At 38.6% G+C, this 27,337-nt stretch overlaps 1 protein-coding gene across 7 annotated transcripts in view; it reads right to left on the reverse strand.

The window, feature by feature from the left end:
• The window catches only part of MICU1 (mitochondrial calcium uptake 1), a 238,907-nt gene that overhangs the window by 58,645 nt on the left and 152,925 nt on the right, over positions 1-27,337 (reverse strand). For all 7 annotated transcript variants that reach the window (XM_021699547.1, XM_021699544.1, XM_021699543.1 and 4 more), the window contains 2 exons: positions 25,980-26,062; positions 15,742-15,939 (listed from right to left, as the gene is read on the reverse strand). In XM_021699547.1, the coding sequence (XP_021555222.1) occupies positions 15,742-15,939; positions 25,980-26,062 (281 nt within the window). The remainder of the gene's footprint in view (positions 1-15,741; positions 15,940-25,979; positions 26,063-27,337) is intronic.

Here is a 27,337-nt window from a genome sequence, read left to right on the forward strand (position 1 = left end):
TGGGGCGGTTTGGAAACATCTAATATAAAAATGTGGTCTAATTTGGGTTTGGAAGATGGTGAAGCAGGGAAGACTTCTTTGATTGGGTGAGGTGTAACTGAGCTCTAAGGCAACTAGGGGAAGGGAAAGGAGGATGAGAGTGTCCCAGCAAATCAACAGTAGTGCAAAGGCCCTGAGGTGGAAGACCGATTGGTATGAGATGAATTTGGAGGAGGCAGCAGCTGCAGAGCTCAAATTATACAGAGCCTATAGGCATGGGTTTAAGTTTTTATTCTAAGAAGGATAAGGAAAGCGAGAGTGGCTATAGTAAGACCAGTAAAGAGGCAACTGAAGTAATCCAGGCAGAAGATGACTGTAGTTTGGGCTAGAATGGTGGTGGAGATGGACAGAAGTGGTTGAATGAGATGATGTTACTGTTACTGACAGTGATTGTGGGAGTGGGTGTGATGAAGAGATCTGTGCCTAATTAGGTTCTTTCCTGCTTTGCACACATTTTTCTGTCACCCTAGCTATGCGCAAAGCCTATGGTTGCTTGGCTTTCTTACTGCTTAACGCTAAGCCTTTACTTAAAGAAAGTCAGATGACTCCTCATTTCTGTCCAGCAGGTCTTGCTCTTGCTGGTGCTGGCAGAATGTTTATGTTTGAAATTATACTCCCTGAAATCTTTAAATTACTTTTACTATCTTTCCTTCCTGGGGTCCCTTTAAATTTGAAACACCCGATAAATCAATGTGAATGGCCAATGCAAGGTAATAGGGCCCGTGGCAACTATTAAAGAAGCTGCTCTTACAATCTCCTGTAGCTCCCAAAGATAGCAGAGATCCCCTACTTTCAAGGGTATTTAACTTGAGGAGATAGATGTAACACAGGAGACAAAGATACTAATATTAGTTGGTCATTCTCAATTCTATCCCTTTACTACAATTCAAATACCCACCTCCTTGCCTCCGGCTGTCCTGTTGCTGGGTGGCAACAATAAGCCCCAAATCATTGAGGGAGGATACATGCCGTCCATGGCTTTGCGTACTAGACAAGACTGCCACATATACACGAGGTCAAAATTACTGCACTGTCCTCAGTATGGAGGCAGAGAGGAAGTTAATCAGTATTTTCGATGAGGACCAACCAATGGAATATACTAAAATTACGCCACCATGGTAACATCATGGGGAAAATTGCACATTGCTCGGTCACGTATTTACCAGCAAATATTGGCAGAGAGAGGCAGGTATTTCAAATATTTGAAGCTATCTAGTAACTAGGGTTTGACATATACTAATTATAGCCTAGCAGTATTCATTTATCAAGATGATGTAACTTTTACTCTGCTCTGAGGATCTGCCTTATTGAGCCCTCTGGCAGATGGATGTGGTGACTACTGAAAAACCTGAGTGGGAAGGTGAGTCGTTTTGGATGACCTCTATAAAGCAGGTTTAGAAGGGACTGGAAACCTATGTCCCATTATGCCGGTTTGAAATTATTTATGTTTCACCAGGAGAGTAGGCTCCCGGGCACAGTTGACAAAGTATGCTTAAAATCTGATTAGCTTTTGGTGAGTTAATGATTGCACGTTCAAATAAATGGACTTAATATACTCACTGGATCAACCAACTCCACAATTTATTATTTTTCTTGGGCAGAAATTGAATGTAAAACCACATTAACATCACACGTGAGGTTATACATACTCACAAGTGAGGAAAACCAAAGAGATTGCTCTCCAGCTTTCATAACCCTGTCAGAACATAAAGATACATACTTTTAGTGAACTATAAAAATTAATTCAAATCCACAGGGGAAAAAAAAATCCCTCATAGGCTCTCTGAAATCAGACTGAGACAAAATCAGTAAACCAACCAGTATAATTTCCTGAGCATTACAAGAATCCTAGCCATTATTTTAGATTCAAATTTAAAAACCAGTCTCAGGGGCGCCTGGGTGGCTCAATCGGTTGGTGTCTGACTCTTGATTTAGGCTCAGGTCATGATCTCAGGGTTGTGAGATAAAGTCCTGTGTTGGGCTCCTCGCTGGGCGTGGAGCCTGCCTAAGATTCTCTCTCTCTGTCCTCTGTCCCACCCCCACTCTCTCTCTCTAAATAAATAAATAATGTTCACAGTTCATCACACTTAAGAAATGAACATTTTCAGACACCCAGAAGGCTAACACTAAGTGACACATTATCTAAGTGTTTTTATATATATCATATTTTATGTATCATGGGAGTAAAATTCCTTACATCTTGAGTAAAAAAGTAACTTGTCAGGTTTTTAACACACCACCATTATGTTAGTGGGAATTTCCTAAGTTGACTATAAAATATCATGGAAAAAAATTTACTCTCATAATAGATACTGAATTACAGAGTGATATACTTTTTTTAAGATTTTATTTATTTATTTGACAGAGGGACAGCGAGAGCAGGAACACAAGGCAGGTGGAGTGGGAGAGGGAGAAGCAGGCCTCCTGCCGAGCAGGGAGCCCGAAGTGGGGCTCGATCCCAGGACCCTGGGACCATGACCTGAGCCGAAGGCAGACGCTTAACGACTGAGCCACCCAGGCACCCCCAGAGTGATCTTTACAGACATTTTCCTTAAATTGAGGGAATAAATTTACAAGCATGGAAACTAAACACATCCTAATGTTTTGGCCATAAAGTGAGATTTATTTAAAATGTTCAATACTTCTGCCACTAATGGGAGCAATAAACCATGGATCATAGCATCAAAGGGACTAAACCCCACTCCTTGAAAAAAAGAAAATCGAATCCTGAAGATTTAGAGGAGCCTTCCTCATCAATTCAAAAGCTACATAGAAGGCACATTTCTCCGGAGACGGGAAGGGTCTGGGATGGGAACATACCAAGCATTTGCATAGCCTGGATTGCAATAACATGTGGCTGGGTGTCCAGTGAAGCAGAGAGAAACTATTAACATACAGTGCTTGAATACTCCTAGGAAGCAAGCGTATTGTGGGAGGGAAAGGGACGAGGCTGCCGCTCTATTCACTAGATTCAAAGTTAATGAAACATGGGGGGTGGGGAGAGACTAGGGTGGCCCTGAGCAGTGCCAAGTGGTGCAGAAAGGCAATGAGGCATCTGAAAATAAAATCACCACAGAGCTGGAAGATAAACTGGTGGGACAGCCTCTACAATGAGCCAACTGCTGGGAAAGGGCGCAACGGCACTGGGTCCATGAGACAGCACTACCATGGACAGCATGTCACTGGAATGTTCTTGACACAGGCCTCCAAAGGCCAGTCTTATATTCTGGGGAAGGTGGTGAGTTTATACGTGTGGTAGTCTGTATAAAGATGTCCCCCCATGTTCCCCATCTCTGAAGACTCATGTTCTTGTGTAGTCTCCTCCCATAATGGTCCAGGGTGGGTCTGTGTGGCCAAAAGAATGCAGCAAAAGTGATGTCACTCCTCAGAGGAGGTACTAAAAGACATCTTGGTTGCATTTTCTCTCTCCTGGATCACTTGCTGTGCGAGACGCCAGCTGCCATGTCCTGAGAGCCTTGTGAAAACATCCACAGAGTGAGGAACTAAAGCCTTTTACCCACAGTCGAGTGAGTGAGCTTGGCAGAGGGTCCTCTAGCTTAGTCAGGCTTTTAGAGCCTGCGTCTCTGGCTGACAGTGTGGCTACACTTCATGAGGGACGGCCGGAACCAGCTAAGCTGCTCCTGGATTCCTGTCCCTTAGCAACTGTGTGATAGAATATTTGTTTTAAGCTGCTAGGTTTGGGGGTAATTTCTTATGTCATAATAGCTAACTAATATAGCTGTAATGCTCCGATTCTGGAGACAAGGGGTTAGAAACTATCTTCTTCCATGACAAAACCACTAGAGCTTGAGCAGGAATCTATACTAGCAATGGCGGTGACACCAGAGCTGGAGTTGCAGAGTCAGACACATTACCTCAGACAAGAGCAACAGCTAAATTGGTCCTATTAACATTAATGCACCCCAAACGTCATTTTGTTATACAGAGAGAGGGAAAAGGAAAGAGAAAGAAAGAAAGACAATTACCACAACAAAAAAGCTACCAGATGGGGAAAGTAATTCCACTACAGCAAATGCTTCCAGATGCTTCCAGAATTTCTGTTTTCACTTTGCCAACTTTAATAGTACAGAAAATCTGAGAACGCTTTCTCTCTCTTTTTAAAGATTTTATTTATTTGAGAGACAGAGAGAGAGAAGAGAGAGCATGCATGCACAAGATGGGGGAGGGGGAGGGGGAGAGGGAGAAGCAGACTCTCCGCTGAGCAGGGAGCCTGACGTGGGACTCGATTCCCAAGACCCTGAGATCATCACCTGAGCCGAAGGGAGGTGCTTAACCGACTGAGCCACCCTGGCACCCCCATGAGAATTATTTCTATACTGAAAGGAAAATATAGTATATTAATACTCTTAACAACGATGACAAATAATTCTGTATATGATGTCCGGTAAAGAGAAAATGATCAATCCTGTATTCAAGGAAAACTACTTCAGTTTCTTCCTTAATTTCTGGCATCATGCTCCATAAATGTATCTACATAGAAATATAAAAAATAGGGGCACCTGGGCGGCTCAGTCATTAAGCGTCTGCCTTTGGTTCAGGTCATGATCCCAGGGTCCTGGGATCGGGCCCCACATCGGGCTCCCTGCTCCACGGGAAGCCTGCTTCTCCCTCTCCTGCTCCCCCTGCTTGTGTTCCCTCTCTTGCTGTGTCTCTCGCTGTCAAATAAATAAAATCTTAAAAAAAAAAAAGAAATATAAAAAATATTATCAAACATCTCACTGAGCAATATTTCCAGCACAATGAATTCAATACACCTCACTTAGTTTTCTAGTTGGATATAATGTAAATCACTGATTTGGGATTACAAATCTAATCAACCCAACGACTGTGAAGTTGGCAGTTTCCTGGAATCTTTTCAAATTTTAGAGGCTCTGAAGCTGCAGAAAATATCCAGATGGGCCACTGGCCAGAGATGTCAGGAAGCACAGGTCGCTGGTCTTCCCTTATTTCCTCTGCTGATAATGGAAGAAGTGCAGGAGACACCAACAGTCTGTGGGAAGGTGCTCTGCAGAGCAGCTGGACACAAAGCATCTTGGCAAGAAGCAGGCGGCCATGAAGGAATGCATAAGTGAACCAACCCTCCTAGAGCGCATGATGGGTGTCAGGCATTACCCTGGCTGCTTTCTTATCTCAGGAAGTCTTCCTGACAACTCTATGAGGTAGATATTACTATGACTGTACATTTGAAGAAATTAAGGCTCCCAAGGTCAAAGAGGTAAAATTTAAAAATCCAAATGACATAATTGTATACTGATTATTCTTTTGACAAATATTTACTGTGCACCTACTGTGTGCATACCTCCATCATTGTACTTTTCTTCCAGTGCTGTAATAACTGCCTAACTTCTAGCCTGATTATAACTCCTTAAATTCAGGAACTGGGGTCTACCTGCTTTTGTACCTAACCCAATGTCTGGCACATACCTAAGGACTCGATAATTTTAATTTGTTATTAGTTAAAAAAAAAAAAAACCCAAAAAACAACCAATTGTTACATTTTTTGGCTTTATTTTTCTGCTAGGTAGACAGGCTATCAGATTTCAAGGAAAGACTAGTAAAGAAAAAGGGCATCCTAAAAAAGACGTTTTGGCATTACTTTATTTGGAAAGGCTTTTTTTTAATGCTAAAAAGAATGACTGACGTAGCTTGTACTTCATTAGTCCAAGAAGCTTTAATAAGAAAAAAAAATCATTCATGCTAATGTGGTAGATTCGATACAAAACAAATGAGAAGAATGTGGGTGGGGAGGGAGAAAAGGCATTCTATTATAACAGGAAAAAGGAGAAATGAAGGAGACTTGAGAAAAAGACTTTTCTATGCTGTTGACTGAATTCGGAGGATAATAACTTGATGTAATATATATGACCCTCTAAAGTGGCATTTGCTTGGAGTCTGAATTCAACAGCCTGTAATGCATTATTTATTCACAAATTACTGCAAAGCTGGTTCTGGTTCCTAAGACATTGTCTAGACTCCCTAGACACCTCTAAGGCTGTATGGCAGGCTAGAGGCTACAGTTATTATTAAAAAATCTCCTTTTCCTCTAAGGAAAAAAAAAGAGAGAGATCTACTAGAGTTATTTGAGGCCAAATTAGTTAAAAGAAGGGTAGAGAAAAAGGACAAAAAAGCTTCTTTCCACTCATTAGTACAACATTCTTTAAAGCCTTAATTCTTTATTTTTAAATGTTCATAATTCCAAAGACTGAAATTCTGAAAGGCACTTGTGGCTGAAGATGGCTCCAAGAGGAAGAAAAATGAAAAGGCCTACTCAGACACACTGCCCATCATTTAGTCCAGACTTCTTCATTCTAAGTCTGGGTCAGAGGCCAAATTTGATCTGCCCAAGGGCCCAGCTAACTCTTGGAGAAATCTGGAGAAAGCCTCTTTTCTTATCCTGCCCCCTGCTTTCCATCTCTTTCTTGATGATTTCCAGAGACCTGGAACTTGAAGGCACAGGGTCTCTTTACCAAAATGAGAACACCTTGGAGACACATTAATTTCAGCCTGGTTTGGGATGGACTTGATAAGAAAGGTCATTTTCTCTGTCACCCTCTCCTGGCTCCAGTCCCAGTGTTACTCAGGGCTCCCCTGCCTCTTCTCATCTATCCTACAACCAGAACAAAGTAGGAAAAAAAATTAACCACCCTATTCTTTTGAATAGAATGAATTTTGGTTAGAGCTGACTCAAATATTGCCTCCTTGGGGAAAGCTTCTCTAAGCAGTCTCTTGCGCTCTTCACAGACTGATTTACATACATGGCCCCTTTTATACTCCCATTGCACCATAAAAATACGTCTGGTACTGTACTTATAACACTGCGCAAGAATTTGTGGTTCATTCATCTCACCTTAAGCTTCTTGGGAGAACAATGTTTTGTTCAACTCAGTATCTTAAGCATTTAACTCCTCAAAAGCCAGTGTAAGTTGTAAGAGCAGACTCTGAAGGCAGACTGCCTGGAATAAAATCTCAGCTCCTCCTTGGGCAAGTTACTTAATCTCTTTGTGCCTCAATTTCCTTGTTTGTTTAATATTGATAATTATAATACCAACCTCATAGCTTTGTGAAAATTAAATGAAATAATGTACATAAAGCACTTAGAATAGTGCCTGGCTCAACGGTAACCTCTCAAGAAATGTTGGCTAGTATTTTCACTTTATGTAGTATGTACTCAAACTTTGGTTAAAATACTTGATATTACTAGAGGTCTATATCCAAGATTGCTGTGGCTAGAAGGGTACACATAGATTAAGCACTGAACTATAAATTCACACAATCATCTTTCATGCTACTTCTCATTTCACTATTATTGCATTCAACACTATTTTAAGTATTCTGTTGTGTATGACACGAAAAAAAAGTATCACTGCATTCTGAATTCCAAATAACTGACCTATGAACTTTTGATACATTGGTACACAGCTCATTCATAAATTGAGAAGCACCTGTGTTCTACAAAAAGACGGCTGATAAGACTATATGAATGATACACTGAGGAACAATTTCCAGAGAAAGATCAAATCTTCATGATTCATTTGAGCTCCTTTTGTCTTGCACCCAGTTTAAAATTAACTTAGAATGTAAAGTTAAAGATACTGACGATAGGAAAATCCCAGAGATTTCCCCGTATTGCAAAGGTACCACTAACATATTGACTTTGGAATTGTAAAGCTATCTGCAAATCAAAGAAAAATATCAATCTCTAACAGTTTTCTGCACTTCATCATCAATCCAAAAGGTCAGATATAGAAGTGCCAGTCAATGCCTTTTAAAAGTCATGTTTAGGGATGCCTGGGTGGTTCAGTCGGTTAAGTGTCTGCCTTCGGCTCATGTCATGATCCCAGAATCCTGGGATCGAGTCCTGCATTGGGCTTCCTGCTCAGCGGGGACCCTGTTCTCCCTCTGCCTCTGCCTCTCTCTGTCTCTCATGAATAAATAAATAAAATCTTAAAAAAAAAAAAGAATCTCTAAAAGTCATGTCTAGAATCATACATTTTAAGCAACAAGTATCACTCTTAAAACTTTTTCCTTCATTCTCCAAAAGATATGAAACAAAAAAGCACTGTTTTGTATGCTTTTTACAGAATAATTATCAAGGTTGTATTTACCATGGATGTTCTACCATATCTAGTATTTTCAGTCTAATTTTACAGTTGGAGAACCTATAAGCCACAAATGATAGCAAACTTGAGTTACAGGGTGTTAAGGGAATTGCAAGAAATTAAATCAGAGTTCGGCTTTGGGTTTTGCATATCTTCTTGTTAAACTAATTCATCCTGAGAGCTAACTTGTTCTCATCAGAGCAAAATATTTTAACTACTTCACGATGTGTGATACAGAGAGAAAATATAATTAGCTTTAAAAAGTGTTGACATCAAGTCATGGGCGACTGACTTATAAATAATTGTTGAGGGCAATTAAATTTTTATTCTATTATTTTTATATATTTCTATTTTTTAAATTAATGATTATTTCCTAAAGTATCCCTTGGTGTCCCAGGCAAAGAAAGACTAGTAGGTTGGATGGATCATGGTACTAAGCCAATTTTTTTTAAAGATTTTATTTATTTATTTATTTGAGAGAGAGAGAGCACGTGCGCACGCTCTTGCATAATGGGAGGGGAGGAGGGGGAGGGACAAGAAGACTTACTGCTGAGCATGGAGCCTGAAGCAGGGTTCCATCCAAAGTCCCTGAGATCATGAACTGAGCAGAAATCAAGAGTCAGATGCTTAACCAACTGAGTCACCCAGGCACCCCAACTTGTTATTTTTATAAAAGAAACAGATGCCTGGATTTAAGAAATAAGAAAGGGGATAAAAATAAATAACTTGAAAGAAGAAATAAAAATATTTTAGGGGCGCCTGGGTGGCTCAGTCGTTAAGCGTCTGCCTTCGGCTCAGGTCATGATCCCAGGGTCCTGGGATCGAGCCCCGCATCAGGCTCCCTGCTCTGCAGGAAACCTGCTTCTCCCTCTTCTACTCCCCCTGCTTGTGTTCCCTCTCTCACTGTGTCTCTCTGTCAAATAAATAAATAAAATATTTAAAAAAAATTTTATATGGCTAAAGTAATAGATCCTCATTTTTTTAAACATCTGAGAAAATAACGCTTGCTATGGCTTTTTCTCCTCAGAATTTTATAAGGTGAAGGAGTTCATGTTGGCTAAGTACTTTAAATTTTTTGGAAAAAATGAACTAGTAAAATAATTTTATTATTACAACCAAATAGCAAAGTTACAATTTTTCTATAGTGGAGATTGTTACTTTAATAGGTTTTTACTTTACCTTTAAACATATTCTTGGCTCCTTAAGTTATAAATACCTACAAGAGACTAGTACTGTTTAATAACCCGTTTAATGATTTTTGGAAAATCAAGCTGAAAACATCTAAGGATGAAATAAGAAACTATAGATTTATTATTATTCACATTCTGCTTTGTATTAGCAAAAGCTGAATAATAATATTAAAAGAAACCCTATTGAACATATCTCATTTAATTTCTTAGATTTAATTAAATCAAGAGTCAATTTTCATCTTTGAGTTTACATAAGAAGAAAGAACACAAAGAACACAAAACAAAACTTGTATTCGGATAAAAAGCAATCTGCTCTGCCAAGGGTGTTCTAGTTCCAGAAGTGTTTGATTGAAAGCTTTCTTGCCTTCTGGTCTCCTACTCCAAATCTTTTGGCCAGGAAAAGAGCTGAGGTTTGTCTCTTAATATGGTCCTCTGCATTGGAGCAAGACAGATTTAATTCTACTTTAGCACTTTAGAGAGATGACTACAAAGACGTCAGCTTGATGATATAAAGTAAGTGATCTGGAATTTCCTTAGGCATTTTTAATCATGCAGTTATAGGTATAATTTCTTTTAAGTTCCTCAATATTTAATTTAAATTAACCTTCTCTTTTCTTTTTTGCTCTACTTTTATTGACAAATGAAAATAATTAGCTTCGTTCTTTATGTCTCCCTTTTATCTTTCTTCCTGACTGAACAGATCTTTTAACTTCAATATTTTTTTTCTTGAAGACTGGGAATATAAGACAGTCACTGTTAGCCTTTTTAAAATTAAAAAAAAAAAATTTCTCTTTTAGAGACAGAGAGCGCGCGAGAGCGCTTATATGTGTGCATGTGAGTGGGGCGGGGGGCAGAGGCAGAAGAGTCTCAAGCAGACTCCCCGCTGAACTGGGAGCCGGATGCAAGACTCAATCTCAGGACCCATGAGATCATGACCTGAGCTCAAACCAAGAGTCCAACACTTAACCAACTGAGCACCCAGGTGCCCCTCACTGTTATCCTTTGAACTATATCCAGTTTGCCTTCAGATAATTGGTACTCATGCCTTCTTAAAATGCAATAATCTGATCAGTTATGCAATAAGTACGTGAACCCCAAAACCTAGGAAAAAAAAAAGAGGTCATGCTACAGATTGGAATTTCATTAGATGCTCTTTCAGTTTTCTTGTATATTCTGGAGTTGGCTTCTTCGTTCTTGTATAAATTAGTTTCTGCTTTTCTTTGATGACATGACAGCTCCTTTTTCCCCTCCCCCCAAATTAAAATTAATTATACTCTTTCAAAGAGTTTTCTATTACCTTTCATTTTTGACTGACATCCTACTTACTGTAGTCCTCAAGAAATCAATGAATATATTAATTGGAATTAGACTTGGCATCCGTCTCTAAGGAACTCAACTCAATAGTTCTTTGTAGCCTTAGATGGAATTTTTAATAACTTCAAAAGAGATTTTTTTGAAAAACCAACCGTGTATCCTTAAGTCATTCCTTCAAACCCATGTTTTTTTGAGTTTCCAGATAGAGAAATAAGGGTAGAATAAAATAACCAGAATTAAAAGCATTAAAACATTTATAAAAACCTCACAAGCTAATGATTGTAATAAAAAGATATTAAACGACTAGTTTAGGTAATATCTTATAAACACAAAAGAACAGTGTATTTCTTCTCAGTCATAAGACTCAATTTGAGGGGCAAAAGAACTAGGAAAAGATGGTGCTAAAGCAGGTAGACGAGATATTCAAGAAATTTGGTCTTTTTCTGTTGCTAAAATTCAGAACATTTTCTTTTTCTTTACAGTTCCAAATAAGTCAGGCAAAAAACCCTCATCTTAGACTAAAACTAATAATAATCAGATAAAGAATAGAAGATAGTTTAGTCTGAAAGACTGAGTTTGAATTCTCGCTCTTACCATTTGATAGCTCTGTGACTTTTATCTTTTTGAGTTTCAGTTTCCATTTCGGAAACATGGGCATAATACCACTAAATATAATAGGGTTGGCAAGATTTAAAATAAAGGCATGTAATATTTGTAAGGTGCTTGGCTCACAGTAGGCTGTCAATAAATGTTTATGGACTTTCTTTTCCCCTCTTCCCTGATCCTGCTGGAAATTAAATTTGACAGTGTTCTCTTCACTCTCAAAGCTACTGTAGTGAGAAGAAGACAGAAATAACTAAATGGAGAGGTGCTTGGGTGGCCTAGTCCATTGAGCGTCCAACTCTTGGTTTCGGCTCAGGTTGTGGGATCAGGCCCTGAGTCAGGCTCTGTGCTCAGCGTGGAGTCTGTTTAAGACTCTCTCTCCCTCTTCCTCTGCTGCTGCTCCCCTAAAATAAATAAATAAATCTTTAAAAAAATAACTAAATGGAATAATAAACCTCCTTGTTCTGAAGTTTTAAAGTAAATAAGTTATGAAATAAAACTAGTAAGAGGTAAACAGAATGATGGAATTATAAAAACCCATATGAAAGTTAAGATACTATTAATCATTTCCATTTTCCTCGTGGCTACGATTATGAGATTGTGTTTCATATTCAGTGAAGGGAGAAATTACCCAAGCTTTGAAAAGTGAAATCAAAAGTGTTTCATAAAAACAAAAATTTGCTTCTGTTTTCCAGAAGTTTTATCAAAAAAGTATTTCAGGGGCACCTGGGTGGCTCAGTCGGTTAAGCGTCTGCCTTCGGCTCAGGTCATGATCCCAGGGTCCTGGAATTAAGCCCCACATCAGGCTCCCTGCTCAGCGGGGAGCCTGCTTCTCCCTCTCCCACTCCGCCTGCTTGTGTTCCCTCTCTCCATGTGTCTCTCTCTGTCAAATAAATAAATAAAATCTTTTTTTTAAAAAAAAGTATTTTAACAAAGGGCCTTTCATTCATTTGAGATGACCTGTTTAAGTGCGTAATATATGACAACTGCCATACTAAGTGACAGAGGACATACAGAGAAGATAAAAAGAATACTTATTAAAGGTATAGTATAGGTCATGTGGCATCAGGCATATCACTGTATTAGTTTGCTGGGGCTGCCATAACAAAATACCACCAGCTGGGTGACAAACAACAGAAATTTATTTTTTCACATATCTGGAGGCTGCAAGTCTAAGATCAAGGTATAGGCAGAGCAGGTTTCCTCTGAGGCTTCTCTCCTTGCCTTGCAGTTGGCTACCCTCTTGCTGTCTCTTCACATGGTTGTCCCTCTGTGCATGGGCACCCCTGGTCTCTGTGTGTCTAAATTTCCTTTTAGTGCAAGGACACTGGTAGAACTGGATTAGGGCCCACTCTAATGGCCTCATTTTAACTCAATCACCTCTTTAAGGATTCTATTTCCAAATACAGTCAGATACTGAGGTACTGGGGGTAAGGGCTTCAAAATAAAAATTCTGGAGGAACATAATCCAGTCCATAAGGAACATGATCTCACTTAACCATTGCCCTGTTTTACAAATGTGGAGCTAGGCTCTAAGAGAGTAAATAACTCAAATGTCACATAGCCAATAAGTGGTGGAAACAAAATTTTAACTCAGGTCTCATTATGAAAGCACCAAAGGTATGTTCTTTCTTCTATTCACACCTCCTCAAAGAATTACAAATCTAATTGGAAAGACAAAGTATTGATTCGTGAAACTTTAAATATGGGGGTTATTGATAAGGAGGCACTTATTCACTAGACTTGTACCATCACATGGAAAGAATGGATTCAGGATTAATACACATTTATAGAATATGTATTACATGTTAGGCTGGGCTCTTTCACAAAAGAGTCTACTGATTCCCTTACATGAGGAATTGCTGAATGGCAAACAGGAATAGTCTTGGTAGTCTTGAACCACAGCCTATAGATGATCCTAAGCCAATGTCAAAATACAAGAGTGTTTTCCACAATAAATGTCTTAGATACAACCGTCTCTTAGATCTTTGTTTCCCTGCACTTGAGCGTAGGCTCTGTGCTGGTACCCATGTATGAAATCCCTAATCTACTTTATAATATTCTACCTCATTGACAATCTACCTCACTGGCAATGTTGGGGGGCTTTCTGCTCTATAGCATCTCAGAGTGAAAGACAAAAAAGTCCCATGCTGTCTCTCTTTTTTTTTTAAGGATTTTATTTATTTATTTGACAGAGAGAGAGAGAACACAAGCAGGGGAAGAGGGAGAGGGAGAAGCAGGCTCCCTGCTGAGCAGGGAGCCAGACATGGGGTTTGCAGGACCCTGGGATTACAACCCGAGCCGAAGGCAGACGCTCAACCGACTGAGCCACCCCGGTGCCCCTCATGCTGTGTCTCTTGAGACTCCCACTTGAGTGTCCACGAATGAGAGTCAGGCTAGCACCTGTCCCATGCTCTGGATGACTGTATATTGTTGTTTAAAGTTTGTTAAAAGTACCATTCCCTTTATTCTCCAACTGCATTTTGTGGATCTATACTCTGTGTTAAATTGTAATTATATAATTAATAAGCTAAGTAATTTACATTCCCAAATTATGTTATAAAGTTTCCAAAAAAGACCATTCCAGTTATGCATACTGGGGACCAAGGCATATGTCTAGAATCCCAGTACATACCATCTCTTACACAAAAGTTATTAGACTCCTGAAAGCAGGAAATAAAACTCCGATGTGAAAGATGTCCTTCCTATACCAGCAGGAAAGAAATGAAGACAGGCAGTTGTGGAAAAGTAACTAAAATACATGGGGAGACTAAAGGAAGATAAGATTTTTGTATAGATTACTCTCTACTTTGACTCCCCTTCTCTGGTGATAATAATGCAAACTTCATAAAGATAAGTTGCCTGTCATTGTTCAACTTAGTATATAAAGTCTAGTAAGCCTAACCATTTCTTTGGGTTTTCATTTTCCTATGGGGGTTCCCATGTATGTTAAAAATCTATATGCTTTTCTCCTGTTCATCTGTCTTATGTCAATCTGATTCTCAGCCCCAGCCAGAGACTCTAGGAGGGTAAAGTTTTGCTTCCCATGCCATATGTGTGTGTGTGTACACACATATGCATATACATACACACACATATACACAGCACTTACCATTTATTATAGGGGCCAAGAACTGCCCTCAAGAAGGCTGAATTGTGGAGCTCCATTAATTTGTTTTTTTTTTTTTATGTAAATTCTTTGGATATCAATTATACCATTTTCAGAAAACAAGTACAAAAAGCACATTTCAAAGTTTGACCTGATTTTTAGTATATTATCCATACTTCTTTCCTAGAGTATGAACATTCAATGGTGTTCTTACCAATAATGAGAATTCAGGTGTGATTTTTCAAACTGTCTCAATTGAGCTAAGTGGGTGGAAGAGGTGGGAGTAGCTTATCAGAATCTTGGAGAAAAATGGAAAAGCAGATAAAGAGGTAATGTACATAGTTTAAAAACAAAGCAGTGCTTTTCTCCAATACTTTAATGTGTTTTTTGTCATAGTAATTTAATGTTTTCAAATTTCAAATAATATCAAATATGTTTTTTAAAAAAAGAAGTTGAGGGCGCCTGGGTGGCTCAGACGGTTAAGCGTCTGCCTTCGGCTCAGGTCATGATCTCAGGGTCCTGGGATCGAGTCCCGCATCGGGTTCCCTGCTCCTTGGGAGCCTGCTTCTCCCTCTGCCTCTCTCTCTCTCTCATGAATAAATAAATAAAATCTTAAAAAAATAAAAAAATAAAAAAATAAAAAAAGAAGTTGAGAAACACCAATGTAGGGGAATTTTTAAAAACCTGAAGATCAAATTTCATTTTTTCCAGGAAAAAAAGTGCATTAGGAGGCATTTAATGAATGTTTTTAATTGAATAGCCTTAGTAGCCAATTAACCCAAAATACACTTAATTCACTAAATATATACATAGAGAAAGGTAATGCTCTTACAGTATTGTGTCCAGGAAGTGATTGGCATGATGGTCTCTAAGCTGTAAGTGGAAAAGTAAATCTTCCAACACAGTATGACATTTTTGCAACTCTGAGCACGTATATTTTTATTCTGACATTTTTGTGTTTCCAGTTCTTTTTACCTTTGTAAGCTTTCAAAGAAAGATCTACTTATTATCCCCCCTCATCTCCACCTCCTGGTGCCTTCTACAAAATAAACATAAAATTGGCGATACATGCTCAGATTGGGAACTGCTCTGACCCCTGAATTTCTTTTTCCTCAAGCTGAGTATCCAAAGACAACTAAGATTTTCAATTTAGGCTTTTTGGGTTTTCAGTCCCAGAACCACCTTACTCCAAACACCTTCGCAGAACATAGTATTTCTTATCTGCCGTCAGGTTCAAACCAATCAGTTCTCACAGTTGGAGATAGACTGAAAGAATGTCTACAGTGCAGGCCCTCCCCATCCAGTGGCTCTATGTGCTTATGTGACGGGCAGTGCCCTGTTCCCCTGAAGTCCAAGGAATACCTACCTCTAGTTTCAGAACATCATGCTGAAGTTTACGCTGAAATTCAAGGAAGTTTTTGATTGTCAGCTTCCCCTTAAGATCAGCTCCAAAGAAGTAAGTTGTGAGGGCCGAACACAAGCCAGACTTGAGGGTGTTACCAGTAGTAGGACGATCTCTGTGACGCATACCCATACTGGTTTGGGAGCGAATGATGCTCTGAACCTAAAAGAGAAGCAAACCCCCATCCAGAAAAACATTACAAAGTACAGAAGTATAAAAAAGTAAGAACGATAACTACTTGATTATTTATTATTTGCCTACATGTGCTACAATTTTCTTTTAATGCTCACAATCCTATTAAGTCTTATGATTGGCCTCATTTTATAGATGAGGAATTTGAGGCACATAGTGTTTAATAACTTGTTCAAGGTCAAGTAGCTAGCAAGTAGCAGACCCAGGATTTTAACACAGACGCCTGACACCTTTATAATTGAGATGCTCTTAAAAAATCCCTCCTCAGAAAAGAGCATGCATTTGTTTTTGAGGCTCAAAACCTCTCACAAAACACTAAAATAATCATCAGCCTCACATTAATACATTCCATATCTCAGGAAACTTAAAAACTTCATACTTCTAACTACTGACTCTATAGTTATGACAAGAGGGAGCATAGCTGTAGGCAAATACTGACATCTAAGAGAGAGAACACATTTATTAGAATGATAAATTAAAATACAAAGTTGGTATGAAATAATTCCCCAAGAAAAGTTGGGAAATTAGCTTAATCCTTGAGACGTTTTATTTTTATTTTTGTAAAAGATTTATTTATTTGAGAGAGAGAGTGAGCAAGCACGCATACAAGTCGGGGGAGAAGCAGAGGGAGAGAGAAACTAAAGCTGACTGCCCCCTGAGTGCAGAGCCCCACACAGGGCTTGATCTCACGACCCATGAGCTCATGACCTCAGGCAAAACAATCAGACTCTTAACCGACTGAGCCACCCAGGCACCCCCTCTGAGAAGTTTTAAATGAGCTTTTTGAGAAGGGATAAGTTTTGGAACCAGCAACTATGGCCTAACTATATAAATGAGCTTTTTGAAGCAAGACTATGATTGTTATAGCTTTTTTTTGTCCTTTACTAGTTCCTGCATTCTTTTCTACCTCTTTACAAGCTAAAAAGCAACCATTCAGAATAATTAAAATTGGGATATGTAAAGATAAATAATAAAGGTGTGCTATATAAATAAACAATACAGATAGCTTTGTGGGTAATGATTTTTAAATTGCCAAATTAGAAAAGCATTAACACTTAAAAACATAAGAATTGTAACAACAGGTTTACTTTAGTTAAATGTCTCATGTATTTTATTTCTTATCTGTGACCATAAAGAAGATTTAAGTCTGTGGCTGTACAATGGAAAGACAGGAGACAAGGAGTCAGGAGACGTGAGGTCTGATTCTGTTTTTCTGAGAAAGAATTTGTAAGAGGAGAATTTATGCAGGTCATTGAAACTCTTTGGGCCTTACTTGTCTCACTAGAAAAGTCACAGAGTATATTATTTTTGAATCTCCTTGTAACTCTAGGTTAGTATCATACATGGTTTTGCTATAATTTCTTCGGGGTTCATGTTTTTTCATGGTAATAAGATTAGTTGACATTTGTTTCTTATGCACATAGAGATTTGAAAGACAGGGATACAATGAATTTTTTTTTTTAAGATTTTATTTATTTATTTGACAGAGAGAGACACAGCGAGAGAAGGAACACAAGCAGGGGGGTGGGAGAGGGAGAAGCAGGCTTCCCGCAGAGCAGGGAGCCCGATGCAGGGCTCGATCCCAGGACCCTGGGATCACGACTTGAGCCGAAGGCAGACGCTTAACGACTGAGCCATCCAGGTGCTCCGGATTTTTTAATTCTTTAGGTTGAAGATTTTTAGACTTTAAATTGAATACAGGATAATCAGAACATTTTTTGTTGTTGTTTTGAAGGTAATACACAATTCATTTTATCTGATTCATTGTGAGTACTGAAGAATTTCCAATAGCAGTGAACCAGTATTGAGAACCTGCCATGATTTAAATTTTGCCTGTAGCTATAAATATTGCAGCTTATATCCTTCCTATGGTGGAAACTGTGTGTTAGCTTCAAGAGTGTGGTGCTGGGAATGTGTGTGTGTAAGTGACTGGGAAAAAGAGTTTAGGGAAAATTAACTAACTAATGCTATATCTTCTTCATTAGTGATTAAATGCATAGTCTAAATACTAACCATTTATATATAAACCTCTATTTATAATAAGCATTCTTTTTTTTAAAGATTTTATTTATTTATTTGACAGAGAGAGAGAGAGCACAAGCAGGGGGAGCAGCAGAGGGAGAGGGAGAAGCAGGCTCCCCACTGAGCAGGGATTCCCGACGGGGCTCGATCCCAGGACCCTGGGATCATGACCTGAGCCAAAGGCAGCTGCTTAACCAACTGAGCCACCCAGGTGCCCCTATAATAAGCATTCTTTAAAAACTTTAAAAAAAAGCACATATCACTAGATTTTGTGTATGTGTGTGTGTGTGAGAAAATGTTTTCTCAGAATTTCTCAGCTGGAAATTTTTTTTCTTTTTTTTTTAAGATTTTATTTATTTATTTGAGAGAAAGAGAGAGAGCACTTGCGTGAGTGGGGAGGAGGCAGAGGCTGAGGGAGAAGTAGGCTCCCCGCTGAGCCGGGAGCCTGACACGGGGCTTGATCCTGAGACCCGGGATTACGACCCTAGCCAGAGGCAGACGCTTAACCGATGAGCCACCCAGACACCCCAATATTTTTTTTAAATATTTTTATTTAGATAATTTGTTAAGGGCATAACATGAGAATCAATCAAGACATCAACTAGTCATGTGAATGCTTACTTTATGCTATATGCTGTGGAGGAAGTCAAAAGAAATGTAAAACATGATCTCTGAAATAAAATTTCATTCTTCTTCTTCTGTCTCGCAAATGAGTTATTATTTCTCATACTTTCATACTAAAAAATAAACATTTCTGTCATGGCATTGAGCGAACAGAGCCCAAACAGTTACGAGGGTTTTTTTTTTTTAAACTATCTTTTGTTATGATCTTTTGCTTTGATCTGGAAGGAAATGGGTTAGAGAAAGAATCTGTGTGAAAGCAAGGTCAGAGAAAACTCAGAGTATTAACAATAGATTAATAATGCCTTTTAGTAATATGTGTTTATGCATGATCAAAGTGATTTTAGAAAAAGATGAATCAAAGAGTAATATTAGCTATTAGTTTGCTTCATGCAACATTAACTTTGAAATATGTGAGGTCCTCTTACTGCTTCTGTTTAACTTTTTTTATAAGTTTGATGAATACACTGTCAAGAAAATACCTGTTTACCTGGGAAGTAAGCGCAAAGTTTGCATGTTTGGAAGCCTAGAGCACTTTTTTTTTTTTTAAGATTTTATTTATTTACTTGACAGAGAGACAGACACGGCGAGAGAGGGAACATAAGCATGGGGAGTGGGAGAGGGAGAAGCAGGCTTCCGGCGGAGCAGGGAGCCAGATGCGGGGCTCGATCCCAGGACCCTGGGATCATGACCTGAGCTGAAGGCAGACGCTTAATGACTGAGCCACCCAGGTGCCCCAGCCTAGAGCACTTTCAACTTAATAAATTCTTATATTTCCCAAGAATAAAGAGAGTCATTTGCGCATGAGCTACCTTATAATTATTTTTTTGCTTTTGGTCTAAAAGAGTTTTTACATCAAGATTCCTTGTGATCAGTATTAGAAGTTGTATCAGTTTAAGGTGGCCAGTTATCAAGGGATCATATTAGATGAAATAGCGCTCCCTTCTCTAACAAGTGAATGGAATGGTGAAGTGACTGCCCCAAGTCATTTTGCATGTCAACATCAAAGATAGAAATAAGACCCATCTGCTCTATTCACTTGAGAGGGAGAGAATGCAGGTGTAAGCAGAGGGGAGGGGCAGAGGGACAGCAGGCTCCCCGCTGAGCAGGGAGACCTAGGCGGGGCTCAATCCCAGGACTCCAAGATCATGACCTGAGCTGAAGTCAGATGCTTAACCAGCTGAGCTACCCAGGTGCCTCCAGGACCCATCTGCTCTAAATTCAAACCTAGAGTTTAGTATCTGTACTAGGAGTATGGCTATTTGGCTTCTCAGAGGTGAAGGAAGTCCCCAGTCTGCATCAGACGGGTTGGTACTCTCAGTTTCTCTGGCTTGAAAAACCTTAAGGACAGAATTTGGAGCAACTACAACCACTGGAAAGCGAGGGGGAAATCCTGAAAAGAAGAAAGCCAAAGAGGGGGAGCCCCACATTCCATATATAAACTCTAGCCAAATCCAGTTGAGCTAATTGCCTGCTAAAACAAAATGCTAATACTCTTCAGATGAATATAACAAGATCTAAAGTCAATAACATGTCATTTATAATATCTAGACAAAAATCCAAAATTACTTAACATATGAAGAAATGGGAAAACTTGGCTCATCCTCAAGAGAAAAAGGCAATTAATGGAGATCAATCCCAAGATGACCTAGATACTGGAAATTAATAGACAAGAATTTTAAAACAGTTAAATAATAATGTTCAAGAGTATAATATATACTTGTGAATAAGGAAAAGATAGGGTATTTCAGATGAGAAAGAAAACTATATAAAAAATGAAATGGATGTTCAAGAACTGAAAAATGCAATATCTGAAATAAAAATTTACTAGATTAGCTTAATAGCAGAATTGACCAAAGAAAAAGTCCGTGAATATGAGGATAAATCAATAAAAACTACACAGCTTGAACAGCAGAGAGGAAAAGAGATTGAAAAAAAAAATAGAGCTTTAGAGATTTGTGATGCAATATCACACATGGTCTTAACATTTGTGTTACTAGAGTGTCAGAGAGAGGTAAGAGAGAATGGAGCCAAAAAAAAATGTGAAGACATGGGGCGCCTGGGTGGCTCAGTCGTTAAGCGTCTGCCTTCGGCTCAGGTCATGATCCCAGGGTCCTGGGATTGAGCCCCACATCGGGCTCCCTGCTCAGCGGGAAACCTGCTTCTCCCTCTCCCACTCCCCCTGATTGTGTTCCATCTCTCCCTATCTCTCTCTCTGTCAAAAAATAAACAAAATCTTAAGAAAAAAAAAATGTTAAGACATAATGGCCAAGAGGCGCCTGGGTGGCTCAGTCATTAAGCGTCTGCCTTTGGCTCTGGTCATGATCCCAGGGTCCTGGGATCAAGCCCTGCATTGGGCTCCCTGCTCAGTGGGAAGCCTGCTTCTCCCTCTCCCACTCCCCTCTGCTTGTGTTCCCTCTCTCGCTGTGTCTCTATCAAATAAATAAAAAATCTTAAAAAAAAAAAGACATAATGGCCAGAAACTTCTCAAATTTGATAAAAATCATAAATTTATATATACAATTAGCTCATCAAATACCAAGAAGAATAAATACAAAGAAAACCACACTGAGGCACGTTGTAATCAAATTTCTAGAAACCAATTATAAAGAGAAAATCTGGAAAGCAGAGAGAGAAAATAACATATAAATAGGACAACAATGATTTAAATAGCCAGACTTTTAATCAGAAGGAATCAGAAGGGGATGCCTGGGTGGCTCAGTCGGTTAAGCGTCTGCCTTTGGCTCAGGTCATGACCCAGGGTTCTGGGATCGAGTCCCACATTGGGCTCCTTGCTTAGCAGGGAATCTGTTGCTCCCTCTGCCCGTTGCTCCCCCTGCTTGTGTTCTCTCTTTCTCTCACTCTCAAATAAATAAATAAACAAATAAATAAAATAAAATTTTTTTATTATATATATATTTTTGTAGTTTTTAATTTTATTATGTTATGTTAGTCACCATACAATACATCATTAGTTTTGAGGTAGTGATCCACGATCCATTGTTTTCGTATAACACCCAGTGCTCCATGCAGTACGTGCCCTCCTTAATACCCATCCCCGGGCTAACCAATCCCCCCTCCCCCCTCCCCTCTAAAACCCTGTTTGTTTCTCAGAGTCCATAGTCTCTCATGGTTCATCTCTCCCTCCAAATCCCCCCCCCATGTTTCCCTTCCTTCTCCTAATGTCCTCCATGTTATTCCTTATGTTCCACAAATAAGTGAAACCATATGATAATTGACTTTCTCTGGTTGATTTATTTCACTTAGCATAATCTCCTCCAGTCCCATCCATGTTGATGTAAAAGTTGGGTATTCATCCTTTCTGATGGCTGAGTAATATTCCATTGTATATATGGACCACATCTTCTTTATCCATTCATCTGTTGAAGGGCATCTCGGCTCTTTCCACAGTTTGGCTATTGTGGACATTGCTGCTATGAACATTGGGGTACATATGGCCCTTCTTTTCACTACATCTGTGTCTTTGGGGTAAATACCCAGGAGTGCAATTGCTGGGTCATAGGGTAGCTCTATTTTTAAATTTTTGAGGAACCTCCACACTGTTTTCCAAAGTGGCTGTACCAACTTGCATTCCCACCAACAGTGTAAGAGGGTTCCCCTTTCTCGAACAACCTCTCCAACATTTGTTGTTTTCTTGCCTTATCAATTTTTGCCATTCTAACTGGTGTAAGGTGGTATCTCAGTGTGGTTTTGATTTGGATTTCCCTGATGGCTAATGATGATGAACATTTTTTTATGTGTCTGTTAGCCATTTGTATGTCTTCTACAGAGAAGTGTCTGTTCATCTCTTCTGCCCACTTTTTGACTTGATTATTTGTTTTTTGGTGTTGAGTTTGAGAAGTTCTTTATAGATCTTGGATACCAGCCCTTTATCTGTAGTGTCATTTGCAAATATCTTCTCCCATTCTGTGGGTTGCCTCTTTGTTTTGTTGACTGTTTCCTTTGCTGTGCAGAAGCTTTTTATCTTGATGAAGTCCCAAAAGTTCATTTTTGCTTTTGTTTCACTAGCTTTTGGAGATTATCTTGAAAGAAGTTGCTGTGGCCAATGTCAAAGAGGTTACTGCCTATGTTCTCCTCTAGGATTTTGATGGATTCCTGTCTCACATTGAGGTCTTTCATCCACTTTGAGTTTATCTTTGTGAATAGTGTTAGAGAATGGTCAAGTTTCATTCTTCTGCATGTGGCTGTCCAATTTTCCCAGCACCATTTATTGAAGAGACTGTCTTTTTTCCATTGCAGGTTTTTTCCTGCTTTGTCAAAGATTATTTGACCATAGAGTTGAGGGTTCATATCTGGGTTCCCTCTTCTGTTCCATTGGTCTGTATGTCTGTTTTTGTGCCAGTACCATGCTGTCTTGGTGATCACTGATTTGTAATATAGCTTGAAATTGGGCAACGTGATGCCCCCAGCTTTGTTTTTCTTTTTCAACATCTCCTTGGCGATTCGGGGACTTTTCTGATTCCATACAAATTTTAGGATTGTTTGTTCCAGCACTTTGAAAAATGTCATTGGAATTTTGATCGAGATGGCATTGAAGGTATAGATTGCTCTGGGTAGCATAGACATTTTAACAATGTTTATTCTTCCGATCCATGAGCATGGAATATTTTTCCATCTTTTTGTGTCTTCTTCAATTTCTTTCATGAGTGTTTTGTAGTTCCTAGAGTATAGATCCTTTACCTCTTTGGTTAGGTTTATTCCGAGGTATCTTACGGTTTTTGGTGCTATTGTAAATGGAATCGTTTCTTTAATTTCTCTTTCTACAGTTGCATTGTTAGTGTATAAGAAAGCAACTGATTTCTGTGCATTGATTTTGTATCCTGCCACATTACTGAATTGCTGGATGAGTTCTAGTAATTTGGGGGTGGAGTCTTTTGGGTTTTCCACATAAAGTATCATGTCGTCTGTGAAAAGAGAGGTTTGACTTCTTCTTTGCCAATTTGAATACCTTTTATTTCTTTTTGTTGTCTGATTGCTGTTGCTAGGACTTCTAATACTATGTTGAACAACAGTGGTGAGAGTGGGCACCTTTGACGTGTTCCTGATCTTAAGGGAAAGGCTCTCAGCTTTTCCCCATTGAGGATGATATTTGCTGTGGGTTTTTCATAGATGGATTTTATGAGCTTGAGGAATGTTCCCTCTATCCCTATACTCTGGAGAGTTTTAATCAGGAAAGGATGCTGTATTTTGTCAAATGCTTTTTCTGCATCAATTGAGAGGACCATATGGTTCTTCTCCCTCCTCTTATTAATGTGTTCTATCACATTGGTTGGTTGTGAATGTTGAACCACCCTTGCATCCCGGGGATGTAAACTGATGCAGCCACTATGGAAAACAGTATGGAGGTTCCCCTGAAAATTATATTAAAAATAGAACTACCATATGATCCAGCAATTTCATTTCTGGGTAGCTATAAGAAGGAAAGAAAATCACTATCTCAAAGAGATACCTGCACCCATCCACGTTCATTGCAACTTTATTTACAATAGTCAAGATATGGGAACAACGTCAGTGTCCACCAATGGATGGATGGATGAAGAAAATGTGGTGTATATATATAATGGAGTATTATTCAGCCATAAAAAAGAAGACAATTCTGCCATTTGTGATTAACATGGATGGACCTTGAGGGCATTATGCTAATGAAATAAGTCAGACAAAGACAGACAAATACTGTATGATTTCACTTATATATATATAATCTTTAAAAAAAAAGGCCAAACTCATAGACACAGAGAAGAGATTGTTGGTTGACAGAGGCGGGGGGTCCCCATGGGTGCTGGTGGTCTAAAGGTATAAACTTCCAGTTATAAGATAAATAAGTCCTGGGGATTAATGTACAGCATGGTGATTATAATTCACTGTTTTGTATTGTAAATTTGAAAGTTAAGAGAGTAGATCTTAAAAATTCTCATCACAAGAAAAAAAAATTGTAACGGGGTGCCTGGGTGGCTCAGTCGGTTAAGCGTCTGCCTTTGGCTCAGGTCATGATCCCAGGGTCCTGGGATTGAGCCCCGCATTGGGCTCCCTGCTCTGCGGGAAGCCTGCTTCTCCCTCTCCCTCTGCCCCTGCTTGTGTTCCCTCTTTTGCTATCTCTCTGTCAAATAAATAAATAAAATCTTTAAAAAAAAAAAAAAGAAAAAGAAAAAAAATTATTGTGGTAATCACTCTGCAATATATACACAGATCAAATCATTATGTTTTACACCTAAAACTAATACAATGTTATGTCAATAATATCTCAATAAAAATAGAATTAAATAGTTTTATATAAAATAAAATCCAGGGATGGGTTGAATATGTGGATTAAAGATGCACTTGTGATGAACACAGGGTGATGTATGGAAGTTTTGAATCACTATACTGTACACCTGAAACTAATATCACATTGTATGTTAACTAACTGGAATTAAAATAAAAACTCAAGAAAAAAAAGAAAAAGGGGGGTGTGGGGGGGTAAATTGTGTTTCTCAACTAAAGTCCAAATGAAAATAAAATTAGCCCTATCCCCTCTTCAAATAAAATAAAATTTTAAAAATAGCAAAATAAGTTCTTTGTATAATCATTTGAGGCCACTGGGCAATACCAGTAAAGTGCAGGATTATGGAAAAGTGAAGGTATTCAATGGACACAGCAAGCAGATTTGAATAAATGTCTCCAGGTATTTAAAAATATTTGTCTCTGTGAATTTATTTAAAGATATACTGTACCTCATACTTTCTCCCATTTCCTTTTTGCTACATTCCTTATTTTAAATACAAAATGCTTTCTCTTACACATCCATATATATATCTTTTGTTTTGTTTTGAAGCCATTCTGACAATCATAATCATTTTATCTAAAGAGGTATCATGGCCCACCAATGATAGAAGTTTTATGGAAATGTAGTCTCTTCCTAGGATTCATCAGAAACTGTATACATCTATGGCTTGGACCTGCTACAGTCAAAGGCATGGCATCATTTTTCCTTCTCCTACAGAAATCCTTTCAGAACATCCTTATATTCTGGAACTACCCGGCACAAAGGAGCTGTTTAATAAGCATTGACTAAACACATGATTGAATAGCCATAATTTTTCCTCTCAGCGTCAAAGTCTAATTCATGTTGGGGAATCAGAAGAACTTTGATCTTAATCATATGTTCAAATAATTCCTTACATTTAGAGTAAAAACAAACAAATAAAACCCACTTGTTAAAAGTGAGGACGATTTTTTTAAATGACACGTTAGGTACTTCAAAAACTGGATAGCATCTGAGTATGCTGACCAAGACCAAAATAACTCCAAGATACATGAAAATGTATTAAATATTAATGTACTTAAAGGAACTTTCCAGAACAACTTGCCTGTTCAAACTCCTCCATGTCTACTTCTCCATCTCCATTCAAGTCAAACATCTTGAAGGCGATTTCAAAATTTCTCTGAGGAGCTGCAAGTAGAAAGGAAGGAAAGGATAGGAGGGAAGGAAGAGAAGAGGGAGGGGGGAAAAAGAAAAGTATTTAGAAGGCATTGACTAAAAATAAAAAATCGTTCCTTTAAGAAAAACAGATGGTTAAACACAAAGTATTATCAAGTCACAGAATGCCACCATATTTATCTAGATTAATTTGTAGTGATACTCCTTAAAACCAAAAGAGAAACTTGACTATGGCCATTAAGATAGCCCTTGTCTCTTGAGTTTCAACACTAATCTCCTATATACTTCAGCTTTGCTTTATTAGAAACCATCCTCTTAACTGTATCATATTAATGTTGCTCTGTTACTTAAATATAGCATTATTTATCTGGGCATGAAAGTCAGCTTGGGGTGAGACATACTGCTGCACAGTAAGAGGCTGAAACTCTAAGTCTTTGTCTTGCATTTTTAAAACTAGCTAGATTTGGGGGCACCTGGATGGCTCAGTTGACTGAGCGCCCGGCTCTTGGTTTCGGCTCAGATTGTGATTTCTGGGTTGTGAGATTGGCCAGCATCGGATTCCAGGCTCAGCCGGAAGTGTGCTTCTCTCCCTCTCCCTCTGCCCCTTCCCTCACTCATCCCCCCACCCCCCCCCCACACGCGCACGCACGTGTACACATGCATGCATGTGTGTGCATTCCCTCTCTCTAAAATAAATAAATACAAAAATCTTTAAAAAAAATAAAACCAGCTAGATTCTACTTTGGTCTTTCTAGTCTCTCCATTTTAAGTGCTATCAGAAGTCCAGCAGATGTCATTCAGCCATCAGGTTATTATCTATAGGCAGAAAAGCATACTGGTAGCTACCCAGCCTATTTCAACCATGTCAGCTGGGTATACAAATTACTGAGCAAAGTATATGTAAATGCTAAAATAAAGCTGAGTTTAAAAATAAAGTGAAAAAATGCAAAGCTTGAGAAGATGGATGTATATATTTTCTTTCCCTTAACTGAATGGTAAAAACTCTTCAAGACGCTTTAGAGCTCCTAGATCAATCAGTATAATATAAATATAATTAATATACTTGTACATTAGAATAAAATGTAATGTCCCTTCTTCCTTACCATGCTAAATGTTCTGGTAAACAATATTGTTCACTTCCTTCCTTTGGTACTTCAAATTTATATAGACATGGAGAATAAACCAAAATAAAATATCCTATATATGCTAATACTGTTGGATTAGATTTTCAGTTAACATAACTTTTATTTAAAAATTTAAAGATTATATGTAGACAAAAAAAAAAGT

Source organism: Neomonachus schauinslandi, chromosome 6, assembly GCF_002201575.2.
Source record: "Neomonachus schauinslandi chromosome 6, ASM220157v2, whole genome shotgun sequence".
NCBI lineage: Eukaryota > Metazoa > Chordata > Mammalia > Carnivora > Phocidae > Neomonachus > Neomonachus schauinslandi.